Below are 23,666 nucleotides of genomic sequence, written 5' to 3' on the forward strand. Positions count from 1 at the left end.
TCTATTTTTTGGTACACTAACAATGTCCCCCGTGATGGGGCTTGAAAATCGACGTATGGTCAAGCGACGAGTTATTAACAAACGAATTCTGATTCTTCACGCTGTATACTGCAATAAAAAATTCAACGAGATTAATTCGTTTGATCAGGCATTTACACATGCATTTTCATGAATTTACTTGGTTGTACAGAATGTTCCGCCAATCCTTTACAGATACGAAAAAGTCAATTTTTACAAATGGCTGGACGACGCGAAATTGTATTTGAAAATGTATTTCTCCGTCATTTAGAGTGCGTATCGATGGAAGAAATAATTTATAAGATAAACGTATATTGAGTGTGCACACACCGCATGACGGGATAAAATGTACTTTGTGTGATCGATGATTAACGCGTAACGTATTCAGCATGTGATTTGTGATCCAATCGGCACTCGACGCGTTTGTAAAAGATGCGATCGTGTAGTATGGAAATTGGTCCGTGATCTACTGCTCTCAGATGGAAATTTTAATCGTCACGCACTATGTCATTGCGATAGTGTGTTAAGCATATGCTATTTCGAATCGGACGATTTATATTTTGACGACACAACGCGATTCTGCATGGCATACGGTTATCCTCTTATCGCTGCTCCATGTCATAAATCTATGTTAAAACTTCTTACATTTTTTTCGTATATATTCATAACGGCACACAAGTGCCATATATGTTTGACGAATACTCTCTATCTGTATAACTTCCGTCGCGCGCGTGTAAAGAATTACTTTCCTAGGGACGATTTTCAATTTTTCGCAAGGAGCAAAGGAATTGACGGGGAAAATTCTCAAGGCGTGCATTCGCAAATATCTTTCATCGAACACGCATAGCCTTTTCGTATTTCTTCCCCAAACGTCTAGAATTCTTGTCGGTACTCTACCCGATTTCATCGAAATGGTAAATCGTCGACGAGCGACGTCGATCGTTTCCATTTCTTAATAGATTCTACATCAAGATGATTGGATGGAGAAATCCGATCGGAAACAATTTGACGTAGTTCACGAAGGCAATCATCGTACATATAGAAGTCTTTATCTTTTTATGGACATAATAAAATATAAACATAATACATCTTCATTACTATCAGTACTCTTAGGCAATAATAAAGAATGAGTAAAGAACAAGATCAACTCTTTGCGTTATTTTGTTTCTGCAAAACAGACGTTTTTAACTAAAAAATTATGTTATTTGAAAATAAACTAAATTTCCATTATGATAAATTAACTTTTAGAAAGAAATCATGTTATTAATCACTATACATATTCTAATCAATATATATGTACATTCTGTAACATAAAATGTAACATTATCGTTGAATTATATTGTATTATTGAGAAACAGTATACAGAGAAATGCGGCGTAGGTAAATGATTAGATTAGTCTATTTAGATACTGGACATAACCGCAGCAAGCGTATAATCATTTGCTCGCGGTGGTTTCAAATACTATTACAAATAGTATTCGGCATATATTAATTATTGCTCATCTCCTGCCATGTCTCATGCACGCGGACGGTTTAATTGTATGATATACGTATAATATACATTTCAGTTGTCCGTACATCTCGTAATGACCGCATATTCTCTGGATTCAACAATACGAGTAACTTATTGCAATTCTCATTGTTGATGCATATTTGCAGAATTTATCGATCACTTGTCAATACGCAGATGCACTAAAAAGAATTATTACGTAATGATAAGTAATAACGGTGAAAGAATCGGATTGAAACACACGTTCCTACACTACTTCATTTGTATTATGTTTATATTTTTTTTAATTTGGCAATTATACCATTTGATAAAACAAAGTTTTAGCTTTAAGAATCAGATCTGTTAAATTATGGTACGATGATTCGTAACGGAGATACGAGCAATCAAAGCCGAAATACTCCTTTTGTTTAATCTGCGATAACTCAGTAATGAAAAATCTTGGGAACATTTTATAAAAACGGTTTTGTAGGAAAAAAATTTTAAGCTTTCACGTTAAAAAGTAAAAAAATTTGGCATCTTTTTTAACACATGACAGGCCCACAAAGTGAAAAGAAAGTTTCTCATTTTGTTCAGCTCGTAGTTTTCTGTATGTAAAAATTATTAAACTTACAGAAACTCACAAGATATAGTGATGTTTCGCAAGTAGAGATTTTAAGCTTTAAAACCCTTTGTTTAATTTAAATTTTGTTAATTTTTAATAAAGTTACAGCTACTTGAATTTTGAAGTTTGTAGAGCTACAAACTTTTGTTTCAACTCAATAATTGCAGTGCTACGCTAGCAATATTGTACTGTAATTGTTTGTATACATATATCTAGGTATATAATGAAATTGTATGGTATGTGACTCTGTTTCGGAGAGTATACAGTATAGAAGCTCACTTGAGACAACCTGTTATTTGTGTCTGAATTCAGAATACGATTCTGTTCATAGTTACGTGCTACATAATACATTTGAAAAACAGAAATATAACACATATATATATATATATATATATTAAAATATGCATACGTATCATGTAAACTATGTGCGGCATATACATATAAAAATGAAAATAAAATTATATTCTAAAATCGGATATAAATTTTGGAACGTTTAAAATGGGCTTGTATATTTTATAATTATATAATATTATTATAAAATATTTATAACTATCGTAATTTGTAGATTTTACACCATTTTATTTTCAAAGAATTATTTAGAACGCATTTTTTTAAATAAAATTGTTTTCTACAAACGCATTATTCATAACGCAACCTAGAATGCTAATACGTTTATGAATTATATTAATTAAAATAAAAATTCACGCAATAAAAAACACACACACACACTAATATTGCCAAATGATAAAAAATTATTGCGCGAATACGATAGAATTATAATCATTACGCTGCAAAGTGTTCAACAACAAGTTAATAAACGCAATCAATAATGAAACTAGTTAAAATAAACAACTTAAGCAAACTTATTTTCGCAAAAATTTGTTTACGAGCGTTATGCTATTTCTGGTTAGCTAGTAATCTATCAAAGGACTCCTATCAGTTTTTCAATTCTGATATCATCTATCGTGCAATATATTAGCGCCATAAATAATCATGAAATGGCGACGTATCCGCTTAAAAAGGCTTGGTTTTTGTCATGAACATTTAATCCCCATTCGATCGTGAACGCGTTGTACTCTCATCGCATATAGCAAACACATGCACCCAACACATGCAAACTAGTCCACCGTTTTAATCGTTGCTGCATTGTTTCCTACGGCAATAAAGGGGAAAATTCGGGAAGCGGCGTCGAAGAAAAGGTCCGCGAATTAGCCCCGTATGAAGGTCTCTCTCTCTCTCTCTCTCTCTTTTTGTTTTGCGGTCGTCGGTTTTTCTATCTGTCGCGTGGGTAGCCCCGTAAATAAAAGTCGGAAACGGAAGCGGTCCAGCCACGAAACGCGTACAACTTTGCAAGTTGAGATAATGGACCAAAGATAATTAACGGTTCTTTACTCGCGTGTGCCACCGGCACGAGTGATTTTTATTTCTGAATCTATCTCGACTGTCACGCGAGTGATTTGCTCGTTAACGCTTGTTCCGCATTCCGCTGTGAACAGGAGAACGCCAAATGAGAGACGTAAATGTAGCATTATTGAAATTAGAGGCACCGTTTATTTATTACAAAGTGAAATGGAAACTTATTCGTAGTATTATGATGTAACTTGTGTACACAATACGCGTAAAGGTAATGGACAGATTTATATTTTTGTTAATACAAAACGAAATAACAGTTATTAATTTTTATCCTTTATCTAAATTATTGAATTTTTCTACATAAGATATATGCGCTTACAGGTAAACCTTTCTCTCTTATATAAGATATCTTTTTTACATAGCTGACAGTAAAGGGTAACAATCTGCCATTTTGATTTTCTATTTGGACTGATTTTACATTTCTTGCTGAAATTGCTTCAGAAGAATACCTACGTTATTTCACGTAATTTCACATGCACAAAATGTGTCTCTTGGAAAAATTCGCCACAAATATTTCGCATTTTTGTATATTGTACGAACGACAATATTCGGCTTTCGAGTGTCACGAAATAAAGATGGTAACACTCTGCTTGGCTTTGCCCCTCTTTTACGCCATATCCCAACAGAATCCTTCGACATAACGACACGCCAAGGACTTCCAGGATATTTGCTCGCGGCAAACATGCCATTGCAACTGCAACTACGGTGATTTTCGGCACTCTGTCTCCTAGCTGAGGCTTTATGGCAATGGCAAGGCTCAGCAAGCGTTATTAAACCTCGAAGGACGATGCAAGGAATGTTCGCACTGTTCATGGTAGTATTTGGCAGACTTATGCAACATCTTGTATATATACAATATTTCGTTACAAATGGTTCCTAATGAAGAAGGAATGAGATCATTATATCTTCAATCTTCAAGCTAAAAAATTATATTAACATTTCTCATAAATTATTTATTATTATAAAGAAACTGTAATAAAGAGATAAAGTTACGTACGGATGTATGCACAAATTGGCTATACATCTCGTACGAACTCATGAGAGAATTATCACGCTCAGGATGAAATATCGAATATCAATCGAATCTGCAGCTCATTTGTCGAGATATTTGATTTCAAACTACGTATTCCCATATTTATATACATGTTGATATAAATTGCAATAATATTTCCTGAAAATTATTCAAAATAAATTACAACTTGCTAATTATCTGACTGTCCCTTTGATTATCCAACTCTACTACTATTACCGACCTACTATAATATAAATATAAATCTTATATAAAGTAATACGTGCGATAATATTAAATTACATTTGTTCAAGCGACACATCGGGATAAATTACAAAAGAATACCTTATTTAAAAAATACTAATTCCATATACATATATTAATAATATTTATATAATAATTATTAACGCTTTTATTTAGTCGATTCTTCTTCATTAACATTGTTCAAGTTTATCTTTTTTTATTAACGTTGTTTAATAACATAATGTCATAGAGCATTAAATTTAAAGAATTAATTTTACAATTAGTAATATTAGACTTTTTTAAAACATTTTTATGAAAATATATTAAAATGTAATAAAAAAATAGGAAAATATATTGTATTATTATAAAAATAAATCAATACAAATATTTATTATGCCGATCATTAGGTACATACTAAATAATCAAAAGTTAAATTACAATTTTATAAAATAGAATCGAATGTTGTATTTTGAAAAATAAAAAAAAGAAGTTATCGAGAAGTAATATTTAATGAGAAATCGGACAGATCAATATCATCGGCAATATTAAAACTTGAGGCAAAGTTATATAATTATGTGAAATGTCATTTTTATACAAAATAGGGAAAAACCAAAAAAATTAGAAGTTAACAAGAAAAATAATGATATTGCAAATTGCAAAAATATTAAAAAATTGACTTTTCGTGAAGCACAGAAAATTAAAGTTATCAAGTTAATTAAAAGAGAAGAAATTTTGAACAAATTTATCGAACAATTTCGACAGTATAGATTACATTAGCTATATATTTTAAAAAAATATCTACATTTATATCTTTAGAAATTTTTTATCAATCTCTATATCACTTCAAAATTAATTATTTTTATACGTTTAGAGATCTCTGTATAATTTTAGCTTCAAAAAACAAAACTATCGATCACGTGCAATCTTCGATGTTAGATAGAACCCTATCAGTAGAAGGTTAAATTGATTGTGAAATTCGTTTTAAAACTTCGGAAAAACTTTTCCCTCCGAACGTGTACTTTTTCCAGGATCATTGCTTCAGGAAATGTACATTTGAAATTGTACATCCCATCGTTATTCGATTGCTCGTATATTTTCAATTTATTTCATTTGCTGTATTACATATATTGTTTTTACAATCGCATTTTTATTATTTTATTCTCATGTGAAATCAGAACTTGCGAATTTATGAAAAAGCAAGAACTTGAAGTTATAATTATTCGTTCCTATTTAAAAAGTGATTTTCTGGAATATCACCTTGAGTACTTATAGTCAACACATACATAGATCTAAATGGTGAACATTGAAATAACATGGGCGAGTTTTAGAGAGTAATTATCCGTCGACGAAACACACGATTATTGGCGTAGTGCGCACGTCGAAAGTATCGGTCGGCCCCTGTTTTCGCCAGACAACACTTAGCACTATCAATCTTTCGAATCCAACACTTCGGTAATCTTCTCGACAAGAAATATGGTGAATCGTAAAAGCAGCGTGCGCGAGTGTCGGAATAATAAATCGCAGCTCCATCCCCCTGTTTTCCCTACACGCGCCAGTCCAGTCGCTTTTTTCGATCACGTTTCCTCTCTTGCCAGTCTTTCTTTGACATCGATTTTGTATTGGACAGGTAATTACAAGATCCGAGTTATCCATGCGAATCCAACGGTGAAACGTGCTTCGAATTATTATCGTACATCTATGAAGTCCGTATCTGTGAAACTCATATCTTCTCGTCGAAGCTTTCTCCCTTACACCATTGCGATGTCATTTGTACTTTGCTTCTTTTCTTCTTTACCTTTTCATGCAGGCTCCCGTTTCACATATCGAAGGACTGCACCATCACCATTCCTATATTTGTGGCAAACCATTCCGTAGAATTTGGTGAACGAGAACGGCCACGTAAGTGATATGGCTATATTGGCTATAGCACGAGGGGTGTAAATGACGGTCAAGGGATTAAAAAGGGTATCCAGAGGCTACTGCAGCGACTTTGTGAAAAAGGGGTTGAGTCTATTTTCAATCCGACTCCGATATTACTTCCAGCAGGCGCTGTACCTCCGTATTAAGGAAGCGTTACGCGGAACTTTATCGGGTCCACTGGCCGCATTCGATTTTCCCTCGATCGACGGCGTCGCCCTGACACTTCTGTCGATTGTTGTGGTCCAGGAAATGAATTGGGAGTAAACACAGCGCGTGGCGAAAGCCGCGAGCCATATCTGTCCGATCAACCGCGAGGGATCAATGAAAACGTTTAAAAGTTGTCTCGTACAATATCTCGTGTTTCACAATTGTATTATTGTATTTAACAGAATCTTTCGAACAAAAAAATGTGTTTAGCTAATCATTGGATGGACCAGTTGTAGATAAATAACGTTATGCTTTAACATCATATCAAAAAAATTCATTTATTTGTAAGTCGATTACTGAATCTGTATTTTAAAAAGACAAATTCATATTCTAACTTTTATTATAATTAGCTTTGCGGAATTGCAAAGTTCTTATTAATTTTAATTAATAATAATATAAGTTTCAGTGATATATCAATAATATCAAACCTTCTAAAGTTACACGTAATGCATTGTATAAAAATGTTTCAATAAAACGATACTGCGCATTGATGAATCCACACTAATAAGGGCATCTTTCACCAATTTTTGATTAAATTAGTTGACGAAGTGCCAACTCGCCGAAGTGCCAACTCGCCGAAGTGCCAACAGTTTAATGTATCAAAACGTCGCGACGTCTCTCTTCTGACAATGACATGAGAATGGCATATAGTTTTCTAGATTGATGACAATCGTGATAATTGAATTAACTCTCGATTAATCAGAGCTGGTAGAGAAAACCCTGAAAGTATCCCGCGTATAAATGCTCGATGAACCAGATGCAGTCGGATCGACATGTCGATTGTGAAGCGCGTCCGGCACGGCAAGGAAAATAAATTTTTATCGATGCTGCGAGCGCCGTCGAAAATGCGAAATTATTTCAGACCCCGACATCCCTCTCTCGCGGGCGGTAATGCACTTCCCGTCAGGTGCGCTCTACGAGCGCGCGTAAACCGGCGGCGGAACGCCGATAAACCTGTGCTTTTTAATCGTCGGAACGACCCACGGTAGGGGAATACAGGAATGACTTCTCATTTCCGAGGCTCGTTAATTATTTTTTTTTATGCTCGTCGTACATCAACATTGTCGTGTCATTGGTGGATTGGTTCATTTGTAGCGTGGATGCACGGTTACGCAAACGCGCGCGACCAATTTCCATGTGGGTTGCAATTGGATAGAGAAAGAGCTCCGTATACTATACATGTATACAATATATACAATATATTATATACATATACACACACCCACACACATATATAAATAAAATTCCATGCCAACGAATAGGTATATATATTTTTTTTAACAACGTCATTCGATTTTTATCGCCACAACTTTCAATGGTTTCGCCTCCAACGCGTGTTTTCATGGGCTGACGGTAAATTGCAGATTGAATGGACGATAATAATTTCTCGATCTGATGCAAAATATGCGCGTCGGTGGACGAGTTCCATCGGCGCGAAAGCACCCAGGCTTTACAACCCCGATCGTTCATTTTCGTCTTTTTTTTTTGGTTTGTTTTATAGTGACACAGGATGAGGTCGGGGGCATAGAAAAAACTTGAATCGCTCGACGAGTTACACGCGCGTTGCGAACCAACACAGCACGTCATTGTCTTATATCCGATATCGATTATAATAGGTTCGAAATGAAACAATGAACTTTATGCAATCTCATTATCGCGCTCTAACAGAGATATACCGATACATTATTGTGAGCAATAACTGTATTTTACGCTTCCGCCGCTTTATCGCGTAGCTGGCAAATTGCGACGCGACGCGTTTTATGTGTTGAGAATTTTATGATTATTTAAGCTGATTGCATGTACACGACCATATACTCTCTTTCGGTTTACGCTGAGCCTGCAGCCTATAATCGATACGAGGATTTGCGCGTATATCGCGCGAAAATTTACCCCGACGCAGTAAGATAAAATTAATTTCACTGGATACAAGTGTACCGTTATTAATATACATATTATGTATGCGTATTTCCCCTCTTGCAGTAATTATCACGTTCTAACCATCTTTTTGTCTCATTAATAAGTTATTTGCGGAAGGGATTAATATGCCATTTTCAATATATAAATATTTTATAATGTCGACTGTACACGCTGTATTGTCAGGCTTGACGCAGTTTTACGGCAGTTAGTAATGTATTGTTGTCTGACGTAATCATAGTATATGTGCACAATCGATGTACACGAAAAGGCTCGCTCGTATCTCGTTTATAAACTAGGAAGTAGTCAACTCTGCCACTCTTACTGGCGGGGTGATTTTCCAGGATGGAGAGAGAGAGATTACGCTTAATGTATTCTCCTGGGTATACAACTTCTTCGTTCTCGACGGCCGTACTCGTTGTCAGGGACAAAGTTGTCGTTCGACCGTGCAACCAGGACCACCGTAACAACCGCCATTGCCATGTTAATGGCCCACAGCCCAACGTTACACAGCCACAGCCTCTTTGGCTTCTTCGACTAGATTAAGGCGCGTATAATTTCACCACCTTATCCATATCTCTTCTAAGTCTGCGGAGTCAAGAGAAGCGAAGATAATCAGAATGCAAATACGGGATACGTGCTAATTTGATGGGTAATAGCAAACTGTTCGAGATTGTTATCACAAGAAGTTAACTTCTTGTAGAATGTAGAGGAACAGCATATCATATCATATCATGATACATATACGTAAAATAAGATCTTATACCGACAAAAAGTTGAGGAGGTAAATGTGATGATCAGTAGCGATGCTATACTACTCGTAATTTACGTCTTTTCACAAAAATTTTACGTGCTCCTACTGTAGATGACAACAGTTATAAAGTGAGTAATGATGTAACGTAGTTCTTTGTACATTTGTCAACCTCGACAAATGTATCCGATATATAGCACAACTCGTTGTGACAAAAGAACAATACAGACACACGCGATAGTAGCGGTAGTACACAGACGCGACGGTAACATTTCCACAACATTACCGTCGGTGTGCACACCGCCCCATCATTTTTCGTAGCGATTCGCGGAGCACAGCGAGCTCCAACTCGCCTCACCATTGCGCGGTTCGAAATCCCAACAACAAATGAATGGAAACTCGCGGGCTTGAGGCGCGCACGCAATGCGGATCGTTAACGACTTCGCTCTTAGTCCTCGAGCCCGTCCATCGAGATTGGATGCGAGAGCGAGTTGTTAACAACCCCAGAGGAGAGATATACCCTCGCCGATATATTCGTCGATATCACTCGCGCGGTGGCACGACCGCCCGGAGGTAAATGGAGATTGCGAGACCGCGAGGTTGGCCTCGAAGGAGCGCCGCGCCGCTCGCTCGGAGCGCGAAGGTGGATCTCGTTTTAATTCCGAGCGTCTCTCGTGCATATTCAGAAGTTTTGCGCCGAATGTCAGGACGTTGTTATGCTAAGACCGCGAGCGCTCCCGGTTAGCTCTTAGCATATTTCGCCTATATTTCCAGCAGTGCCGCAGCCGCGCGAAGAGCGCGCGCCAACGTTCACGAGAGAGGCAATGATGACGCCTTGCTCTCTCTCTCTCTCTTTCTCTCTCTCTCTCTCTCTCTCTCTCTCTCTCTCTTTGCCTCCGCTCTCTCCGTTTGCTGTCGCCTGCTATCCATTTGCATTAGCGGGTTTAATTACTCCTAGGTACGTTCTATTTTCAACTGCTTGGCGACGAGACCGTCGTCACTCGAATGCTTGTCTCGTGTTTCAACTTCGGACTCGTGAGAGTTTCGAGAGGCGACACTCGCCACGACTCGCCACGAGTTGGTAGAGCTAACACGCGAAAGGTCACTGTGTTTCGTACACTCTCTACGTTTGAAATCGCTTTCAAAGTGACTTCGGGACAAGTAAGCAGAGCAAACTGTGTGTTTCTTGGAGTTTCCTCGCCCAGCGTAATCGGACGTACGTACCGCGGCAGCCAAGAAGACGAGTGATTGCGACGTCCGGATAAGGGTCTTGATTGACCGCGATGAAGATAACGCCGAGTAAACGTATTTATTCGCAACGCGGCGAGGTTTAATCTATCCTCATCGTCGAGTTGCCGCTACAGCAACCGAGTGACGAGGAGACTAGATAATTAAAGGCAACAATCATGCAATTAAAATTGTCTGACGGTCCGTGCTGCAGGCGACAAGCAGCAAAATTAGCATTGTCGAGACGCGTTAACGTGTGTTATAAGGTGGAACGGCCATGCTTATACATTATCGTAGATACGTTGTTGTATGCAGCGTGAATGCAAATTCAAAATACCCAGAGACGCGTGTTACATCGTAAAAGCTGCCCGAGAAAATATTTATGCTGAAAGCGATTACTAACCAAACGATGAATAAACAAGAAGCATTGCGTCAAATGGACATAATTCTATATTCTTTATTAATGTTTATGGGCATTTTAATATTACTCTTTAATTACAGCCGCGCTACAGATAGATAACAGTTATCAAATCACTGATGTAATAATAATGTGAATCAAAGTTACATGACTTATATATTATCACTGCTACAATAAATCTCATATGATTGATAATGCAATCTAACGCATAAATTTCGACTAAATTTGAAAATGACCGAAATACCCGACAAGGAAATCCTTGATATTTTCATTCTCGTAACATGAAGCAGGTAGAACATGAAAAATCCATTTTTGTCCGCTACTTAATGTCCGAAATTTTCGTCCGCGATGCATGCTATCTCTCTCTCTCTCTCTCTCTCTCGGCTTTAGATTTATAGATGCCAGGTAGCCATGTCTGTGCCACGAGAAACGTATGCAGGCACGTGCTAGGTTCGCGCTTCTGCTTTCTGTCGTTCCGCTCTGTTCCTATCTCTCGCTTAACGTATTTCCTCATTATTTATGAATTTATGCGGCCGCGCCGTTGTAAATGGATTTAAAAAGGATTAACACGAACCGTCGTAGGCTGCAAGATACGTTCACGCGAGGTACAGGAAGGATTACGCGTTGAAGTTTTTATTGAGAAGATTATTCCGAAATATGGAACAAGTAAAAGAATACGTAATACGCTCCCGGCTGCATATGCATGCTCGCTTTAAACGCGATTAGAATTTTTAGGGCAAGGCATGTGCTTTATGTGTGTATGAATTTTTCTAATTTTATATTAAGAACATATTAAAAAATATGTACATGCTTAAACGTTTCACTGATAAAAGGCTGCTAAAAGCGCCATTATCGTAAAAATAATTATGTCTCTTTTAAAATTAGAATAATTTAATTAAAATAATTAAGCTACAAAATTGAAAAGTTAATTTATCAAATTTATTTATTAAGTTACGAATTTTGAACTAAATTCGTGTGCCGAGAGATGAAAAAAAGGAGTCTGTATTGTAGTGTTAATCATAATTTATTACACGATATTCACGAGTTCTTCATTCATATAACCGGCTACATTATTCGAAAAAAAAAAAGGACGAGAAACGAGCGTATAATCTTGAAAACAAATGCCGTCTTACGGGGCCCGGGCGATAGCTCGAAAGTCGTTCTCGCCCGTGCAACTCAGACATTAATAATAACAGCGTAACTAGGTCGTTACTTTTCGAGGGGAAAAATAATTTCCAAGTGTAATTAGATATTCGCCGCGCCGGAGAGGAAGCTACGGACAAGGAAACTGCGTCTGCGTGGGTTCTCTGTTTTCCCGTTAAAGGCGTGACGCATTAATCAGCCGCGAGTTTTCTCGCTTTCCGTTTTCTTTCTATCGTTCTTGCGAATTTCTTGGCGCTTCTTTACACGAACACAGTGTATACATTAAAGTCAGAATGGATAATTTGATAATTGCGTCTCTCTGACTTTTACAAAATCATCTTCAAAGAAAAAACTTTTATAAAATAACCAATGTGAATCACACGCGAAGAATCAATCATAAAATTGTTTATACATTTCATGAAAACTAAATAGATGTAAGATACGTAGATCGCACGTATCCTTTTTTTTTGTATATTATATCATAATGTATACACAAGAACGAGCATCATTTATAAAGTTATCTTTCCTTATTCGTGCCATAAATAGAAGAAAGACGCGAGGAAGAAATTTAAAATATCTTCAACTGATAGCGCAGTTCCGTTATGCCATTCTATGGAAGTAATACGGAGCAATATAAATGAAAATAAATAATATCAAGAAATAAATGATTACGCAAAACTTGAGATTTACTTCGGATATCCTCAGACAATCTTCCTCATACATAATCTCGCTTCAGGATATCTTCCTAATTTATGAATCGTCGAGAAAAGATGTAAATACAATCGAAACGTTATCTACGGCCAGACTGAAGAGAAAGAGAGAAACGTCGTGGACCACAATGGAATTAAAAAATATATCCCAAAGGCGTGCCCGATTCCACTCCAGCGACGATCGATCATTCGTATATATTACCATTTCCGCGGTGGAGTTTGGTGCGCGAAGAGAAAAAGAGGATATCCATCTTCCCGTGGCATTCGACGTCGACGTCTGCGGGTACACACTATCGTTGCCATTGCTATGTAAGGGAACCGTCACTATTTCTCTCGGGGAGAATGCGATAGGAAATAAAAGTGACAACGTTTCCCGCGCCCGCGCCGCGCCGGCCAGACTATTTCTCTCATTATTTCCCTTTTCACCTCGCCAATGACAGGCTATCGGATTCGTAGTAATGAGCTGTAGTTTTGTACGAGTCGATCTCTAGCGCGTGGTATCCGCATTCTTTCGTGAGAAAAGTTTCTCGTTAACTTCTACACTATCGGAAAGAAACTCCGTAAAGTCATCGAATAAGGTTTCTTCGATTAGAAGAACGCCGTGTGTTTCGTTTTCTACTTCAAGAATGCCAAAAGTAACACTGTTTCAGAAGAAATATATCGGACGTTTAATCTAGACATTTAAATTCGAAATTGCATAGGTATGCTACATATATTCGGACTGTCCGAATCTCTCAAACTGCATAAAAAATATATAGATTGGAATCAAACTCGGTGTCAGTAAAATCTACAAAGATTCAACTGACGTGTCGCTTAATTCGTATATGGTATGTATTTTTGGACGCAAATTCAAGCTGGATATATATCCACTGAGGAAGAATCGATTGACGTGACGGTTTGCTATATTAATGATCGCACACCTAACTAGATCGAAACTTTGCGAAAGCGTCAGTAGTAGTAGACTAAGTTACGACAATGGTTATTGAGTTTACAAAAGTTGAAGATCGAAATTCTTGCGGTAATTACTATTTCCTATTGAAATGGCACTTCAACACGGTTGACACTTCAGCATATTGAAACTATTGCTTTAAAACACAAATTATTATAAAAACAAAGAAGCAAGAAAATTTCATATTCAATGACATTATATAACACCTTTATGAGCGTATCTATCGTGATGATTAGAATACACGTGTAGAAGGGCTATACTTCAACAGAATATTGCATATTTGTGACGTAAGATAGAATAGAGATGAGTTTAATCTTCTTTTTACTCAAGATATTTCTGTTTTTTTAGCTTGTCAATAAATATTATTAAATTATACATATCAGAAATATCATACGTTTATCTATACTGCGTGTGTTTTATTAATGCAATTACTTAATCAAATAAAACGTACAAGTTAAAACCGAGTCAGACTCAGAATAGAACGGCAGTCAACACTATGTGGTCGTGATTCGATCGGTTCGTTTGCGAAAGCTGGTGAAAATAGAAAATGAAAATAGCAATTTCACGGCGTAGTAGCGGAAGAGGTAAAGAAGACGATGGAAGATGTCTGAAAGAAGGCTGACGTGCCCGAAAGACGAAAGGCGAAACGAGTAGCGCACCAAGAAGGAGAAAAATACGAGAGAAAACGAGGGAGGAGACAGGCGTGATTCGAATCTCGTGCGATACGAAGACGTGGTGGTAGGTGCGCCCTTTGCCACTCCGGGACTTCCTTACTTCCTACTTTTTCGAACTCAGCGCGCACGTTCCGCCTCTTCACTTCGTCTGTTCTTATCCCCGGCTTCGATTAATCCTTACACTTACAAGCTCGAGCTTGTAATAATGGCGGCGAGTTTGAAGAAGCATTATTTAAAACTAAAATTATTTTAAAATATTCCTCTTTTTTTCATATTTAATAGCAGAAGAATCTTCCAAGCAAACTTATAAAAAATTACAAATTTCTTACATTTTGATATAACACGGCAAAGTAATAATATTAGAAATAAATAATTTTGATAAACGGAGAATGTGATATATTCAATTATATACTATTTATAACAATACAAAACGATGTTTTACTAGAATTAAAACAATGGATCGTATAATGTTTCTTTTATTTATATTTTCATTCAATTTTAATAACCGATCGATTTAACGACGATAAGACAACAACATAGATAAACAAGATAAACCGATGTAAAATTAATTCGAGGTAGACTATGAACAGAGCACAAGCTACGTCAATTTGGTGGGCAGTGCTGACGAAACGAGCGACAAATTGTGATTAGTCGACGTCCCTTCGCGCCTGGCAATCCATTAGGGCGACGGGGATCTTCTGATTAAAATTCACCACCTCCTTCATTCCACCGTCGTTAAGACGGTCGCAAAATCGTGTCTGCTCTTCCCGGTCCACCCAAAGTTGCGACTACTCCGAATAGGAAGATAAAGAGGATGCATGAGAAAAAGATAGCAGCGTGAAACTGGCAACACTGAGAGCTCGTGTCGTTATGAAATGAAACTTACTGTTTCGCGTACCGTAACAAATATAGCGAGTATATGTACTCTCTCGTGGTGTGAGCGTGAAAACATCGGTGAATGCTGCGAAAGTAATCATCCGAGATGATTAATGGAACTATCATCTGTATTGCTTCAGCTGGAGCAATTTTAAAAATCTCAAAGAAATAGAAATATGTTTTTAACACATATGTTAGCAAAAAAAAAAAAGAGATGAAATATCCATTTATGTATGAGATGCGTACGATCCAACTTTATCTTAAAATTTCATTTCGTACAGTTGATCCAAATAATATATCAATGGAAATATCTCTCACAAAGATTTGAATTGAAGCAGATAAACACACACGTTTTCTTACTGCTTTCACAATAGGAATCGATTCGCCATATAAATGACAGGCATCGTCGCAAGTCAAGCGATACGCTAGAAAGACGGCTATACAATAAATAAATTCATATTGAGGATATCGCGGATTAGGATACATAAGTAGATGAAGCGAGGAGTATCTTTAGAGGATATAGTCCAGTTCCTGGAGAGCCGTGTTATTTCTTGGTCCCCGGCCAGCCCGATGGCGCTTCAACTATTTTCTGAATACGTAACTCTTGCCTGCGGAGAGGCAGGCGGCCAAATATTCATGCGACCTCATATCGTGAAATGCAAACGGATGATTCGTCTCTTGCGATACGTAAACTGGATTATGCGCCACTGAGGCAGGATAGAGTTGTAGCGAGAGGTGTACAGCGAATAAAGTAGAAAGCAAAGGAGCCTTACGGGCCGTCTAACGTAGACTCGAAGAATATAAAATCAAAGAGAGTTAAGGTTTTAAAACATTGAATGCCTGCACAATTTTGTTGCCTCCGCAGAGCAGTTATGCCTTTCGGAAACATCTCGCAAACGTAAATTTCATCTAAGTGATTCTTCTTGCTCTTTGTAAACACTTTGTCGTGTTTATCATAATACGCATTGTGATTTGTATAAGCAGCATTTATTTGAAAAATCATTTTCATAGTAAAAAAGTTTGAAGCAGCAATAATAATAGCAATATATAATTTGCATCTACACATAAGAAAGACTTGATAAAATTATTCTTTTTTATTACGGCACAATTAAAGTACAAAGTATAAGATTATAGTATATTACTGATAGTTTGGTAAAAGTTTCTTGAGTAAAATTAGTTCTCCACGCATTCGTGCCAAATTTAGAGGTGCGATATTGGAATACTGTAATACTGTAATGCTGTAATTGGCGTGTAGAATTTTCAAAATATTGGAACGTCGCGTCGCAACGTATTGTTTCGATTAATAATTACAGCAACTTTCAATTAGAGCCATAAAAACTAATGAAATATGAAATACGTACGTATATAATTGTTTCCTCGTTTCCAATTTTCTCTGCCTGAAAACTTTGCGCTTTATTTTAACTCCTATTAAATCACTTTAACCTGATTTGCAAGAGCCAGTAACCCCAACGACATAATTTCTTTTTTTAAATATGTATTTATCCAATTCGTCAAAATTGATATAAAGGTTGGTAGAAATTTCGTGTTAAGATTTAATCGTAATTAATTTAAACGATAAACCAAGCAAACGCGACGGATAGAAGGGAAAAATGTTGTTCTAAAAGTGGACGATTCCGTTTATGTGCCGAGAGTTGTTTACTCATCTCCGCATGATGTGTTTGCGCATTCTCGGTAGAACAACTGTTTTGCCAAAATTTCTTTCCCGGCCCTTTCCAACAGGGAGCGAGCGCGTCTAAAAATTTTACAATCTTTTTACAATCAAAATCAGCTTTTGTCAATAAGCATAAATGAAATTTGAACAATTTTTCCTAATTAATTTTAAAAACAGTCCGTTTAGTAAAAAGTAATTAGTGTAAATAGGTCACATATAATGATCCAATTGGCTTTACGCGGAACATACGGAACATATAAAAACGTTAATTAGTCCACTAAAGCTTTATTTTAACGATTATATACTTCAATTAAAACTTCATTCAAGTTGATTTTACGGCTCGTGGTCGAATACGCATAGACACGTATATGTAGCGACAAAAAAGTTTTCCTCTCATTTCTCCGGCTGATATGTCTGCTTACTTTTTGCTCGCAGAAAGTTACGAACGGTAGCATCCGCTTAGTATTATGTTGGTACGAAGTTTTTCGACTGCCGGCACGTAGTTGACTCGCTGAACAATATTTTCGTACCCGGACAAGCCGATAAAAAGTACCGAGATACTTCCCGTAATTAACCACTATACGATACTGGAAAAAGCAAAAAATCCCACAACCAACGACAGGCAATCATACATTTGTGTCTGTAAGCTGAAAAAAGCCGATAGCGGGACAACTGTTTTATTTAGAACAATGCAATGTGAGCGCAGTAGAAATGGTCAGTTTCAGGCAAGATGGGAGCGAACTTCGCCAGAACAGATTAATTTTCTATGCCGTTCTCCTGTTGGGAACTGCTCCATTATCGATCCTGTTGCTGACGATGGTGGCGTAGGAAGTCGTCGTCGGTATAGTGTTGCGCGCGAGGTCACAGTTATGCAACAAATTGTGATAGGAAACACCTGGATATCCGAGTAAGATTGATTAGATTGCTCGGTTCTAATATCAGAAATAATATGATTTTCGAATTATCCATACAAAGTAATGAAACTCTTTCTCGTAATCACGAGAGCCGTCCCAATAATCGGTATCTTATTTTCCATAGACGATAGACGAAAACTACATATCGGTTGAAATTTATATTAAAATTCATAGGACACACGCGTGATTCTCGCCGCGATAACATTTATGTGTGCAAATTCACGTATTACGCCTCTTCTATATACACTCTCAGCGAAAATTGCGAATGCTATATCACGCAGCCCTCGGGATTTTACGCATTTCACGACTGACGATCAATTGCCTAGTTCTTACTCTACGCAGCAGCAGACATAGGTTATGATGAAATATTAATTTCCGAGAATTCCATGCAGCGTAGCATATAATTAAACCGTTGGTAAAAAAAAGTGTCCATAGAGTTTCGTAGTTGAATGTTCCATCATTGAATGTTTTTCATAGGTACACACAAAGCACAAAATTCAAAGGAAGTTTGAAATGGACGGTACGTTGAGCTGATTCAGCGGACAAGGAAAAAAATAACTGTATAAAACAAAAATAAAAACTATATTCAATGATAATTTTTAAATTTGAAATAAAATATTCTCTATGCAAAATTTTTGTTACATAAATATGCTGCTAAAATTGAAATTAACGCTATAAATATATCATATAATATTCTAGAGATTATTTTAATTATGCAATAACAAATATTGATAAAGAATTACAGTAAAAATATATATATGAATGTATTTTAACATCTATATAATACAGTTTTACGGAACACAATTCGTGTGAAGTAAGAAAAAAACAATGATCAGAAATTAACCCGAATATGGCAAATATATCGATAATATCGAAGACTATTATGAGAAATCTACCGAAGTAGTTAAAAGCATTAAAAAAGATATAAATATATATATATATATATATATCGTACCAATAATTCGATAAGCCGCTCGATATCCTCGACCATTACTTTCTTCCTTTTTTAAATATCTACCGACTCATGAAGTAGCAATCTGTTTCAGTAATAACTAAAGTAAACGACTGGACGTGACGTCACTCGCTTGCAGTGCCACTAAGTCGGACGCAATGAAATTGTCGAAGAATGAAGGAAACTGATATTTCTAAGATGGACAACAAATTTGCATTTGCATCGCGCAGCCATTACGCATTAATGTCGAACTATGTTTACTCCAAGAATTAATATGCGCCATATTATCTTTATTTACTACTTTCGTTTCGTAAACAACAATTTTTAATCGAATATTAAAAAGTAGAATGTGTCTCGATCAATATCACTTTGCCTTAACAAAGAGATTCGTTTAATTACGGAATATTTTTTTAGTTTCCTCGTGATTTGTGATGCAATTGAATTTTTATGAAATTTCAATAAAACTTCTTGATCGCATTTTTCCCTACGAATAATGAAAAACCGATCGAACAAGAAAGAACTAAAATTTATGAATAGCTTATCTAGAAATATTGAATTCTATCGTATGAAGTAAGAAAGTTAAGTTTATAAATTATTTGAATAAAGTAAAACTCCAATGTAACTGCAATTATCAGTGCTATTAACGCCAGCATTGTTCCTCTAACTAACATCGCGAAACTAATTGACATAGTATTTGATTCAACTAATTATCCGCCTGTGCGTCAGTGTCTTTTCGTGCTTGTCTCTGTTTCCACCTAGCCTACTAATTACGTACAAATATTCTGATGCACTAGAATTCCTTTTGTGTAAACTTATGCCTTCGTACACATGTATACTGCTTGCGCAGATGGGAAATCGCACAAGTTCAAGTGGAGAAGCAAACATCATCTATGCACTTTGTAGTTTCGACGCGTATGCTTGCTGATACTGATTGTGTGTCGTTGTTTATCATACTATTACTGTGATTGCCAAAGGCGTACTGCAATTTACGAATTATATTTCTAGATACTATTATTATATTATCGAGATTAGTTTTTGCATTAAATCACGAAGATTTTCACCAGCGCGCAATTTCCAAATTCGATATTGCGTATAAGATATGTACGCGAAGAGAAGTTAAAAATGGTATTGAAAAAGTTAAAATATATATTATTATATTAAAGAATATATTGAATAGGCAATAAATTTGTAATTTCTAGTTTCTGTAGTTAACATATGATACCGCATTTTGACATAGTTCTGGTTCGTTGGAATCTCATTACGTTCACAGAGAATGAGACGCGAGGCGTCGCACTAAAGCGCGAACAAAATGGGTGCATGCGACATTATAATTAATTAATTACGTCTGAAACTTACCGATTGTGGTGAGTACTGTCAGAGAATAGAGAAACGCCTTTGCAAAGTTCCATTCGTAATCCGGCACACGGCGGTCCGTTACAGTTTCACTGGTAGAACTCCCGGTATACGTCCCGGCATTCTGGGTCGCCATCATGTCCTCCGTGATCCTTTTCACTAGTTGCTCCTGAAATCGTGCGATCTCCTGGTCGGCCAATTTTGTCCAGTTCTCACGGTAGAGAACGTTCAAATGCTCCGTGATTATCCATATGTTCTCCACGGTCTTCGTCCGGGCTTCGTGATTCAGCTTTCATCATACACAGCAAAAGTTATTAATTAAGCGATGTTTGAAATATCGTCAGGTACTGTGGACTACGTCGTCTACGTTCGTCTTAAGATTATAATTGACGTATCCTGTCGATTAAATTAAATTTGCGCGCGCTCGTTAATTAACACACGTCAGGCGGATTTGAATGCAGCATGTTTGGTACTTTACATCTTGTGACAAATGGTGAACTCTGTGTTCTAATTGCTTCGTTATTGAACCGCACAGCAGAAAAATTCACAAGTTTTGCACAGAGAAAAAACAAGTTAATAAAACGCAACAGAAAATTGTTTTTTCCAGTAACGGTACGATAAAGTCAGAGGAATTATTTATAAAAAGAACACGAATATTCAATCGTTTGCCGATGAGCGATTGCTATCGAGAGAACAATTCGTTGTTGCTATTATTGGCCGGAAGCAACAGACAGCAGCCTTTGTGCCGATGTCCTCGGGGAATACGCTTTTCCTGTAAAGCGTAAGGATAGCAGAAAGAAAGCACGATCGATAAAACTTCGTTGAAACGAGCGTTCGCGCCAGAACGCACCGATAATTCGATTGACTTCGGGTTCACTGAGGTCATCTCAGGTAGAAAAGCGGAATGAAACCGAAGACGTGACGATAAATCGAGAACTGCTGCTGCCGGAACTGTTTGCTCCTCCTCAAGGGAAAGAGAAGCAAAAACAAGTTCGTGGCTTACGTTCGCGACAACGGCAACGACACTGTCATGCACTCATAGTGTATCGACAAATCTGTTTACTCTCCATCTATTATTCTTACTTTTATTGTACTTGCTCGTATGTACACATCCTACACAATTATTAAGAAATATATCTACGACTTTTTACGTTCGAAAAACAGTTTCGTCATATATCTTTGTTGAGTGGTCACATAACTTCTTATAGTCTATGATTTACAACTATACTTGAACATAACGAGGATACTTCTTGAAGGAAATTGTGCCTGATTTGAAATATATACTCCAATATTTTTCACTTACGTTAAAAATAAGTGTGCGATACTCTCTAAAATACCGTACTACTAAGTAAAATTTTTACTAAAAAGAATCTCAAAATATGGTAAATTTATAGAAGAATTTCATTCTCTCACCTGTTTTATCCAAGCGCTGGTATTTCTCCTGGTGTGCTGATTTCCAGCTATCGTCGTGGCGAGTGCCCTCTGTTGTAGGCCAACACCGTCAATGGTCCCACTTTCGATAGCCAGGAAGATGAAGCTGCCCAATAGGGTGTAAGCCACAAGAAGAGCGCATATTCCGATGTTTATGATAAACCCCTTCAAGAAAGAATGCTGGCTGGCTTTGTCAGGCACACCGCCGAAGCACAAACATCTCACTTGGCGAGATGAGTGCGTCTTCGAGCGTTCCGTCGATCTCTTTAGGGACGAAGTGTTGCCGTTATTCGCCGGCTTAAAGCCCTCGTAAGCTCTATAATGTCTGACGTTGTCCTTCTCCATCCTCTCTTGTTTGTCCTATCTACAAAATCACCGAGTCTTATCGTCGTCAGTTTCGCGTTTATCGCCGGATATGTCGTCGTACACGCGCATTTGCCATCTACCACGTATTTCTAGTGATGGTGACGCCTTTTGTGACACATAGAGTGTCAAAGATTTAGCACTCTGTTCGGGCGCTAATTTGTCCACTGCTTACATTTATTCGGTCTCGTCATGATTTTACATAGAATTATCTCGGATTATCATACTTCACGATAACAAAGATTCTCGGCAGGAATGAAGTTTTATAATAGGGTTTTCTTCGTACACGCGTCCTCGAATCTCGTAGACTCAATCGCCACAACCGCATGACTGGAGCTTCGCGTGAGTTATAATCTAGGGGACGGATCTCTCTTCGCGTTTTTTCAACTACCACTCAAATTCGCTGGCGTCATTCGGCCAGACGTCACTATGATTTTCGTCACTGTCGATTTCTTATTACGAGGCGCGGTTGAAATCGCTCGACTGAATGATGTCCTGGAAGGATCTTCTGACAGCAAAGGGACGCTCGATCGTACATAGTGTGGACACTTCCGTCATTTTTCCATAGCAGGATCGTCCTGGCTGGAATGTGGATTGGAATTCTATAGAGAAAATCGATGTACGAAATATGTTCTGTGATATTAGTTACCTCTCAGAACTCTTTTGTTGTGGACACTGATGGCTGATATTATAAAAATATTCTCTTGCAAAGGAGAAGATATTTTAAAGAACCGATTTATAAATTCAACCTTTTTGCTAGCTCTATAATATTTCAACATTATTGCAATTATATAGCTTTACAATAGTAACGTTATGAAAGAGATAGATAATTACGTATAGTACTCAAAACATAGATTTTGTAAAAAAGAGGAGAGTAAATATAAAATGAATAATTATTCATTGTTCATCGCGTTCATTCGCCTGAATGCGACATCAACTTGCGCGGTGATAACGGCTCGAGTTATGTGACTTAATTTAAGTTCGTAAACGAATCGCTATACAAGCGTTACTTCGCGCGCCGACTAATGCATTACCACGTAGTACGTAGAAAATTAATGAAAAATAACGCCTTCAAGAAACTGGGGCTGCTAATCTGTTCTCCCTTCTTCTCACCCTTTATATTTCTCACTCTCATCGAGAAAACAGAAACTTAGAGAAAGGCACGGAGGAAATTTTCGAAAGAGTCTCCATGAGTCACTTAAACTTTCTCCCTACCGTCTGAATACGAAGCCGCTCAGTTTTCCGCTCTCCCATCTTTCCGTCGGCTTCGAGTGCAAAAAACGAATGGCAGCGGAAGAAGGTGAAGCACAGTTCGTCGGCAAGCGATGGAAACTTCAAAGCCTCATTTCAACAAACTGGATTTCCGTAATAAGCAAGTCCGATGCACGTCCATGGGCG

At 37.2% G+C, this 23,666-nt stretch overlaps 1 protein-coding gene across 1 annotated transcript in view; it reads right to left on the reverse strand.

The window, feature by feature from the left end:
- The window catches only part of LOC108780290 (TWiK family of potassium channels protein 7), a 50,884-nt gene extending 28,634 nt beyond the window's left edge, over positions 1-22,250 (reverse strand). Inside the window, exons 1-2 of the mRNA XM_018547941.1 lie at positions 21,888-22,250; positions 20,478-20,763 (exon numbers count right to left, since the gene is read on the reverse strand). Coding sequence (XP_018403443.1) covers positions 20,478-20,763; positions 21,888-22,250 — 649 coding nt within the window. The remainder of the gene's footprint in view (positions 1-20,477; positions 20,764-21,887) is intronic.
- Positions 22,251-23,666: the final 1,416 nt, after the last annotated feature.

The sequence above is a fragment of the Cyphomyrmex costatus genome, unplaced genomic scaffold, assembly GCF_001594065.2.
Source record: "Cyphomyrmex costatus isolate MS0001 unplaced genomic scaffold, Ccosl1.0 scaffold69, whole genome shotgun sequence".
Classification (NCBI taxonomy): domain Eukaryota; kingdom Metazoa; phylum Arthropoda; class Insecta; order Hymenoptera; family Formicidae; genus Cyphomyrmex; species Cyphomyrmex costatus.